General features: G+C 40.8%; 1 protein-coding gene across 1 annotated transcript; it reads right to left on the reverse strand.

The window, feature by feature from the left end:
- Nucleotides 1-4,471: 4,471 nt before the first annotated feature.
- LOC110906790 lies at nucleotides 4,472-9,668 on the reverse strand. Its single transcript, XM_022151868.1, has 2 exons — nucleotides 8,111-9,668; nucleotides 4,472-7,995 (listed from the first exon to the last, which is right to left on the reverse strand). The coding sequence occupies exons 1-2, from the start codon at nucleotides 9,666-9,668 to the stop codon at nucleotides 4,472-4,474; spliced, it is 5,082 nt and encodes a 1,693-aa protein (XP_022007560.1).
- Nucleotides 9,669-10,595: the final 927 nt, after the last annotated feature.

Consider the following 10,595-nt stretch of genomic DNA (forward strand, 5'->3'; position numbering starts at 1 on the left):
TAAGTCATCAATCCTCGGTAGTGGGTACCGATTCTTGATAGTGAGCTTGTTTAGTTCTCTGTAATCGATACACATTCGCAAAGTTCCATCCTTTTTCTACACGAACAATACTGGAGCTCCCCAGGGCAAGAAGCTTGGTCTTATGAATCCTTTATCCAACAACTCCTGGAGTTGTATAGATAACTCTTGCATTTCGGATGGTGCAAGCCGATAGGGTGCCTTGGCTATAGGAGCGGCTCCTGGAAACAAGTCTATACGGAATTCGACTTGTCGTTGCGGAGGTAGTCCTGGCAGGTCTTCAGGAAAAACATCGGGGAATTCCTTCACCACAGGAATGTCTTCGAGTTTCGGCTCCTCAGCCTTCTTGTCTATAACATGTGCTAGGAAAGCGACACATCCTTTCCTTAAGCACCTATGCGCCTTCATGCAACTGATGATTCGAAGAGGCGCGTCTCGTTTTTCTCCATGCACGATGAGAGTTTCATCATTCGCTAAAGGGATGCGAATGATTTTCTCATGACAAATAACTTCAGCTTTGTTCTTGGACAACCAGTCCATTCCGACCACTACATCGAAGCTACCCAATTGGATAGGTAAGAGGTCGATGCTAAACCTTTGTTCACCAAGTTCTAGTGTGCATCCTCTAACAACTTCGCTCGACTCAACAAGTTTACCATTGGCTAATTCTATGGAATATCCAATCTACTAGACTCTATCCCAAGCGTACGTTTAAATTCCACAGACATGAAACTATAATCGGCATCAGTGTCAAATAACATGGATGCAAAGTGATTGTTAACGAGAAACGTACCGGTGACCACGTTAGGGTCCTCGCGTGCGTCCTTTTCTCCAATCACAAATGCTCGAGCCTGAGCATTGTCTTTCTTTGGGTAGTCTTTCATGAAATGATCATTGCTTCCACAACGGAAGCATCCTTGGTTCCGCCCCTTCCCGTTACCGTTCTTGTTACCAGCACCGTTTCCATTTCGATTCTTTCCCTTACCCCAACAGTCTTCCGTTTGATGACCCAATCTACCACATTTGTTGCACCTTGGAATGCGACAAGCTCCATCATGATGATACTTACATTTTTGGCACTTAGGCATGGTGCCTTGGTATCCTTTGGCTGCAGTATTTGTCTCCTTAGGGGGGTTGGTGCCACGTTTCTTGTTGGAACCCTTGTTGTTACGAGTTGCATGATTCAGGTTTGCATGTTTCCTTTTCTTGTCACCGGACGACTCAGCATGCGTCTCGGTGTTTTCTGTTGGGTTCAGTGATAGCTTCTGCATGCGAACACAGTATTCAGTAAGGCTGGCAGCCAGAGTTACAGTCTCATTGATTGTTTGGGGTTTGGCTGAAGTCACCATGCCGCGAAATTCCGGGGCCAGTCCCCAAATATAGCGTTCAACGCGCTTAAATTCCATAGTTACCATGTAAGGAATCACCCTAGACAAATCATGGAATCTTCGAGTATACCCAGTGATGTCAGCTCCTACCAGAGTCAAGTGCCAGAACTCTGTCTCCAACCTTTGGAGTTCGGCACGAGAGCAGTACTTCTCTCGCATTTTCTCTTTCAGTTCATCCCAAGTCATGCCATACGCGGCATCATCACCCAGCATTTGAACTTGTAAATTCCACCATGTCAGTGCTTCGTCGACAAACAGCCAAGTAGCAAAGGTGACTTGTTGATCCGCGGTACACTTGCTCATGCGGATCGTGGCTTCAGTCTTTTCCGTCCAACGCACAAATGCTACTGCTCCTCCAGTGCCATCGTAGTTCATCAGTTTGCAGTCGAGGAACTGCTTGAAGGTGCAGCCTGTAATTGATCCAACCAATTCACATATGAGCAATCGAAGAAACAATGAAACAAGGACCGTTCATAAATTTCTCCATGCTTGGTAAATTGTCTTAAGGTTACCTTGAGCTGCATTTCCTCCAGACGAATCTCCATGTCCGTTACGTCTAGCATTGCTTGGTCCTCCACTGTCTTGAGTACGGTTCGCCTCGTACTAGGCGATAGCAGCAGAGATCCTTTCTTCCAGTAGAGCGTTCAGCTCTTCAGCAGTCTTTGGCAGTGGGGGAGGAGGAGGTTGATCACGAGCGTTCACAGCTCTTCTTGGTGCCATGTTCTGACAGAACATCACATGATAGGGTTAGACATTTGTTTGATATCGTCATACGAGACAGTAGTAGTATATATATATATACACAGGCATATACCACATAAGTGACATCAAACAATCCGCGCAATGCATAAATCAATTCATACATCAACAAGCATGTATAATTAGGTAAACACCTCACTTCACATTGGCGGTTCTTGTCTTTACACCCTAGGTTATCACTCCAAAGAGTGTACGTTTGACCTTTTTCTTGCACTGAGGAAAGCTATACGTGACAAGACTTGCTGTGATTTCTGTGCACTGAATTTCATAATTATGTATGCATCCATAATTACGTAACTCCTTGCACAGTCCGCACAGTTCGTTTTGTCCTCGTATTTCTTCCTTCAGTTGGGCCATTGTTTTCAGGTAAAGTCATGTATACTAGTGGTATTCTACATCTAGTACATGTATATGCTAATTATCTCACATAATTGCAAGTAATCCTTAAACATAGACAAGTGCTACACCAGTGCACCATAAGTCACGTAGTGTCTTTTCTAGACTCATGTAAACAGTTTTAGGCAGTGGATGTCGCGGGAAGTTTTAAGCAATGAAAACTCTTTGAAAAATCATTTTCGTGAAAGGATTCTAGAGATTGTAGTCTAGAGTCGAGAAGGAATCCTGGTTCACTACAATCGCAGCTCTGATACCAATCTGTCACACCCCTTTCTGCGGCGGAAGCACGAGGTGTGATCATGAAAGGTTCACATTGCATACGAAAGGTAAACATACTATATGCTCAAAAATAACTTCAAACATTACATTACCGAAAACATAAGTCAAGTGTTTACAACACGTGATAGCATATTGTCTTAAAAGTTACAACTTTATTTAGCGAAAATAAAACATAGCGACATCCACGAGCATAAGTAAGACCACGCGCACATCCATCCTAGTTACCTGAAATACAGGTGAGTTTTGGAAAAACATCAACATAATGTTGGTGTGAATTCATGCAGTTTTTGTATTTCACGTTTGTATACTTTGTATGAAAACATAGTTTGTGTTGTGTAAAAAATCAAGTTTTCATATATAAAACAAGTATTTATGTGTACACCACGTACTTATGTATAAGTCACGTTTCTCTCGAGTACCCCACGTACTCAAGTATAATTCCCGTTTTCTTGAATATCCCACGTACTCAAGTTCAATTCAAGTTTTGGTATGGTATGAATCTTTATGTTTACAAAGTAATCTTGTAAATATTATGAATGTTAATGGGTTGCAAGGCCATTAACATGTGACACGACATAGGAAGTCACCAAACCTTAGGCATTTTTCTATTTGGCATATTCTGAGACACAAAAGCACTACTCGGTACTCGTTCTCACCGAGAGTGTGGCTGCCCGACACCCGTTAGATCTAACCTTTTGTTTTGCGGTCTAGGTATATTGTCGATTAATGGTGCTTATTTACCCTATTCGTGACACGGTTCCTCGTATCATTTCTCATAACGCATCATACTTGGTTCTCGTTCTCACCAAGTGCGCTTCTTGTTTTCTTATATCACATCACACTTTGTACTCGTTCTCACCAAGTGTGCTTCTTGTTATCATACCATTTGTTAAACATAATAATATTTGTAACATGTATTTCACCCCCGAAGTTATAAAACTGAAAAGAGTTAAAGAAAAGGGGGAGCATGAACTCACAACTTTGCGTTCCTGTGCGTCGTAAACTTCACCGGATTTACTTAATTAACGTCATGACCTATACGCGTTTTCTTAACGTTAGTCACTAGACTTGTGTCGCGCAAGTACAGTCACTCTCTTTTGTATTCGTATTGTTGTGTTAAAAATATTTTATATTTTTAACTAAGTATCTTACTTATATCATCTTCTCAAAAATTAATATAAGTATCTCGTGTTTTGCACTTTGCACCCGAATTATGTATCTTGTATATTGTAAGTGTATTTTTTCATGTTTATACTCCTCATGAGTATTTGGTGTATTTTTAAGTCTTAATACACTAGCATGTATAACACATACTATATACACTTAGCACAAAAGTTGGTGATCAAATAATATATATTCTAAATATATATATATATTTTTTTTTTGAGTAAAGGGTTTTACCCCGGTGAATTTTATAAATAACCAATAAAAGAACAGGGTGTGCCATGAACTCAACACACACTACTAGCCAGGGCATACCCCGACTAGAGAAACAAAACCAAGCCAAGAAAAACAAACACAACCAAGACAACAACTCAACCAAACACTACCCGAAAGTACACATTAAAACAAACCAACCCAAAGACCCCCTAGCCTGGATCCAAAATCGTATCCTCCTGCTTAATCTGCCATCAGTCACGGATCTTCAAGTGGTCCGGGTGACTTGCAAAGCTGAATCCCATTAACTTCAGCCGAACAGTGTTAAAAATAACTTGAGAAATTATAGCCGGGGATCGTTGAAGGTTCGAGAATAACCGATTGTTTCTTTCTTGCCAAATGAAATAGGTAGTCGCCCCCAAGAGAATCTTGCAAACAATCTTGTTCAGTTGCTTCGAGCTAGCATTGTTCTCAATCCAATCCAAAACAGAACTCCATGTGTTATTGACATTCCCCATATCCACCCATTCTCTAACTGTCTTCCACACCTCAGAGGCATAAGGACACTGAAAGAACAGATGGTCCCTAGAATCACGATCATAAAAACACAGAGGACAACACATGAGGATGAGATTAGTGGCACTACCCGCTTCCCAAATAGACATCCTGTCTTGAGTCTTTAGTTTGTTGTTAATAACTAGCCAAACGTGAAAAGAGTGCCTAGGAATACACTGGCTAAACCAAACCGCATCAACCCAAGTAACTTTATCTCTCCACATCCGAAAAGAGTTCCAAGCTTCAAAAGAGTGAAAATGCTGTAACTTACCCTCATAATCCTTCCAACGAGAACGATCAGCCACATCCTCCACTAGAGTTGGAGCGGAAATATTTAATAAGACCGGAAATAAATCATACCAAGCCACTGGCCATTTCCATTGACCATTAGAATCAATTAGATCCGCAACTGTCGTGTTTAAGTTGAAACCTGCATTATGAATACGCCTAGGAGAAATAAAGTCACGGATTGGGCTGCAAGAACACCAGTTATCGCTCCAAGCATTAGTCTGTTGACCGCTTTGAATAGTTTTCCAAACATAAGGCCGAATCTGATTTCTAAGCGCGAGAATCTTTCTCCAACCCCAACTCGGATTAGACGAGCATTTAACCTCCCAAAAACTAATACCTTTAAGCTTGTAGGTATGAATCCATGAAACCCACAACGAGCGCCGATTATTTATGATACTCCATGCATGGGAAGATATCAGCGCTTTATTAACATCCACAACACTCCGAATGCCCAAACCACCTTCGATCTTAGGCAAGCAAACATCCTTCCAGGCCACTTTAGAACGACTGGAACCTTGAACCCCACCATTCCATAGAAACCGACGCATACATTTTTCAAGATCCTTCACAATTCTGACCGGAAGCATAAACACTGAGGCCCAGTACGAATACATGGCAGCAATGACCGAATTGATCAATTGGAGCCTCCCCGCAAAAGACAAGGACTTAGATAACCAATTGTCAATCCTTCTTTGAACTCTTTCCACCAGAATTTTACAATCACTATACGCAAGCCTTGAAGAAATAAGAGGCACTCCAAGATAACGCACGGGAAGAGAGCCCTCCTGGAACGGCATTAGACCCAAGATCTGATCCTTAACATAGGGCTGAACATTGCAAAAGAATATAGGACTTTTAGGAGCACTTGGAACCAAACCCGATATCCTTGTGAATTTCTGAAGAGCGTCCCTTATCAACTTAACCGAGACACAATCCGCATGGGCAAAGATGAACAAATCATCGGCAAAAGACACATTGATAATCTTTTGCTTCGCACAATGCGCATGGAAACGAAAACCTGAATCGACCTTCGAGGCTCGCTGGAGGAGGAGAGAGAGGACTTCCATTACTAGAGTAAATAAGTATGGAGATAGAGGATCGCCCTGTCTAAGACCCCTCTTACCACAAAAATACCCATGTAGCTCCCCGTTAATGCTCGGAGAATAAGAAACTGTAGAAACACAATTCTTAATCCACCTGACCATTGTACTATGAAACCCGAAACCCAACAAAACCGCTTCAAGAAAGGACCAATTGACAGTATCATAGGCCTTATGGATATCAATCTTCAAGGCACATCGCGACGGACCTCTATCAATATGGTAGTTATGCATTAGTTCCTGCGTCAGAAGAATATTGTCAGTAATTTTACGACCCGGAACAAAAGCCGATTGATTGATGCTGACTAATCCATCCAAGCTTCCTTTAATTCTATCCGTTATAATCTTACTTATGCATTTAAAGAGGACATTACAGCAGGAAATCGGTCGGTAATCCTGCACCGAGTTAGGAGAATCCTTTTTAGGCACTAAAGCTATAATAGTGTGATTGATTTGCTTTAACATTTGGCCATTCTCAAAAAAATCCAGCACCGCGTTCGTAACTTGATCACCCACCACATCCCAAGAGTGTTTAAAGAATGCCGAAGTGTACCCATCCGGACCTGGGGCTTTGTTTTCACCAATACCGAACATAGCTTTTTTGACTTCATCCCTTGTCACCGATCGAACCATATGATTAGCTGAAAAATCGGATAGAGTGTTAACAAAAAGCTCCCCAATATCAAATGTATCAACCCGATCCTCCCTGCCTAAAAAATTAGTATAATGATTAAGAAAGGCTGTTGGAACTTGATCTCCCTCATACCGATTCCCCTGAACATCCATAATACTAAAAATTTTGTTTCGAGCATGACGACTTTTTACACACTTATGAAAAAAAGCTGTGTTAGTATCCCCTGCACATAGCCATTCTACCTTGGCTTTCTGTTTAAGGAAGCACTCCTCGTCATACGCCGCCGTTTGAAAATCCCGAAGGCATTTGGCATGGTCGTCACGAAGCACCAAATCCAACGGATTAGCATCCACTTGTTGCTGAATATGATCAAGTTTAAGCCGTAAACTAGCAACCCTCTCATGCAAGTTCCCTTGCCGAAAGAGGATTTTGCAAAAGATAGGTTTCAAGTTTCTCATTTTCTTCACAACAGCGAACATAGAGTGACCTTGAACCTCCTTAGCCCATTCACCCGAAACCGCCTGCCTAAACTCCTCTTTAGTGACAATGAAGTTAGGAAATTTGAACGGTTTAGGTTTAACCCGTGCCGTCGTTGAAAACTTCACAATACAAGGAGAGTGGTCTGATAACCGTGGCGATTTAAAAAGAGCATGACCATACGGAAAAAGTCCCATGAATTTCAGGTTACTCATAACACGGTCTAACTTCTTCATGACTCCAATCCCCTCTCTAGGCTTTTGATTCCACGTAAAGTGGATGCCATGGCTCGGAATGTCTAGAAGCTCAGTCATCTTAACACAATCAAAGAACTCCCTCATGCCGGAAGTATGATGGGACGGGCCAGACAAACAATCTTCCATATTAAGAGCCACATTAAAATCTCCAAGAACTAACCACGGTTTATCACGAGCCAAGGCATTAAAATTGCATAAATCCTCCCATAGAATTCGACGATCAAGGGCCTTGTTTTCAGCATAAACGAAAGAGCAGAAAAACACTCTATTATCAGCTTTGATATGGATTTGAGTATGCATCACCTGGTCCGATTGTGAAATCACCATAATATCCACCACATCTGTATTCCATCCAAGAATAATTCTGGTACCTCTGGAACATAACCCTCCATTAGACGTCCAACTCCAACTCCTAAAGACATTGCTACAAATACCGGATAACTTATTCACATGGATATGAGACTCTAAGACAGCACAAATACTCAACTTGTTTTCAGCTATAAGAACCCGAACCTCAGCTTGTTTCAGGGGCCGGTTCAAGCCCCTAATATTCCAAGCGGCTAAACTATCCATGTAAACCTGTGAAACCGGGAGTGCTTGCCCCCTCAGAATTGTTTCCACCCGAAGTACCACTCATGAATTTAGACATTTCCGTAGGCACAACCTCAACAACCTCTTCCTCACGATTACCATTTGGTTTATTCCTAACATCCGGCTTTGGACCCATATTTTCCGCATTAGCAAGAGGAATAACCACATCCCCATCAGACTTAGATAACGCTTCAAAAGAGTTTTTGGTTGCCACATTGGCATTCACATTGGGAACCGGTTTATCATGTTTCGTACCCGAGGAGCTTGCACCCGAGTTCCCACCCTTCGGCCTATACACAAACTTAGCCTTCTGTTTCTTTTGCAAAACCCCAATTCTAGCTTGTTTCCTCGTATCCGTTATGAAACCCTCGTCATCTATTACCACTTGTTTAGCTTTAGTAATGATATTCTTAGGGCATGTTTGGTCATTATGGCCAAATACACAGCACACCGAGCAGCGCTGAGGCTTCCATTCATACTCTATTTTCACCTTTTCGGTAATATAGCCATCCTCCTCAAGCTTCGGAATGGCAACCGTTATAAAATCTTTTAAATCATTATCCGCATTAATCTCAATCATGGCACGTGCAAAACTACTCCTCCCCCAGTTATCCACACACATATCAGCCGTATAGCCATCTAACCTTTTCGGAGTACCCAACTTAGAAGCTAATAAACTCAGCCCATCATCCGTGTAGATAGCAATAGGGACATTATGAAATTTAACCCAAACCGGAACCGATTTGATACACTCCTTCTTGAGGTTGACCGAAGGCGACCAAACATTCAAGAAAAGAGGAACCTTTCTAATTAACCATGGCCCTCCTTCGAGCACTTTCATCATCCCCTCCTTAGAATCAAACTTAAAAAAGAAGAACCCTTCCGAGTTCATCATAATCTTAGCAAAACCATGTTTAGCCCATACATTTTTAGCATAGTATTCCACAACAGGAAAAGGAAGCCTATTGCCCAAAAAGTATCCATACAACACATTCTCAAATTTATCCTGAACCTTCTGAATTACCTCACGAGGAATAAGCACATCCGCATCCTGAACCGTCTCCGTAGCATCCAGTTTTCTGAAATTGACTTCTCTTTTCAGCGAATTCATCGTTTTAACCTTGTCCGCATACGAAAACCCGGCCATGTCCTTCACCACATTATTCAAACTAGGGTTTGCATGGGCATCTACATTAGCAGCCGTTTGCCCACCTCCATATCCCCACACACTATCCGGACCCTCTGACGACATCCCGTGCTGATAATCTTGACTGTTAGAGCCGCTCGAAGGCGGCTGAACTGGGACCGTAATTTTCTCCAACTCATCAATAACATTGATGACCTTAGGATCTTTCGACACAACACCTCGACGAGGAATCAACGGATTCCCATCAATCCGTACAGGCTTGTTTTGCAAAGAAGAAGTTTGACGCAGATCCTGGACATTAACCGAACCCTTAGAAGTGATGAATACATCCTCATGCATCCTATCCGAAAAAGAACGAAACCCTAAGTCCTCCAAACTCCTATCACGATTATTATCCATGCAAACGTATGGAAGTAGTAACCAGGAGGAAAGATCATACAACACAAAAAACTCAAAAAGAAACGAACACGGCAATAACAATGGCGGCAAAACCCTAGTAAAAAAGAAACGAAAATAAAACCCTAAAATCAACTTCAAAAGATTAGAAACCAGGATTGAAGTCTAGAACCCTACTCAGAAGGAACGACAACACCCCAATACCTAACCCAAATCGATTGAAATTAAGGAAGAAATCAAGAACAAGCTAGGGTTTCAGTGAAGACGCCAAAATCGCCAAGGAGACCAGAGAGAAGCCATTTTTAACTTTGACCTATTTATTCTAAATATATATTTAACAAGTTTCGTTTACGAAAACCCACCTCCGACACTTGGAAATTTTGTAACAAAATCATGGCGAAATTTATTTGGAAAAGCAAGTTAAACTATATTCATAACACTTGTCGTAAAAATATTTCCAAGTGTTATATTTCTGGAAAAATTTCGCCAGAATTACATTATTTTAGGGTTAAAATAATATAACATAACAAGATACCAAGAAATTACAATCCAAAATATTATCAAAAATCTCAAGGAATAAATATACAAGTTACACACATAATATTGTAAAACCGAACGAAGGAATATAACTTACAAAATATTCCGGAAAATACCTTTATAAATACATTTTTGGTAAATAATATTTTGGACACAAGTAATGAAAATATGATTTTTACAATTGTCACAAAGTCATATCATATTTTTAAAAAGGAGAAAATATATTATTATTGGAAAGTAAAAATATATTTTCTTGGAATATTTAGAAGAAATATGATATTTGAGAAAAATATATATTTTCTTGAATAAACTTGAAACCCATTATTTTTTGACAAAATAAGTTTATATATATTTTCTAAAGATAGACTTGAAAATGTCTTATTTTGGAACTAC

Source organism: Helianthus annuus, chromosome 14, assembly GCF_002127325.2.
Source record: "Helianthus annuus cultivar XRQ/B chromosome 14, HanXRQr2.0-SUNRISE, whole genome shotgun sequence".
Lineage (NCBI taxonomy): Eukaryota > Viridiplantae > Streptophyta > Magnoliopsida > Asterales > Asteraceae > Helianthus > Helianthus annuus.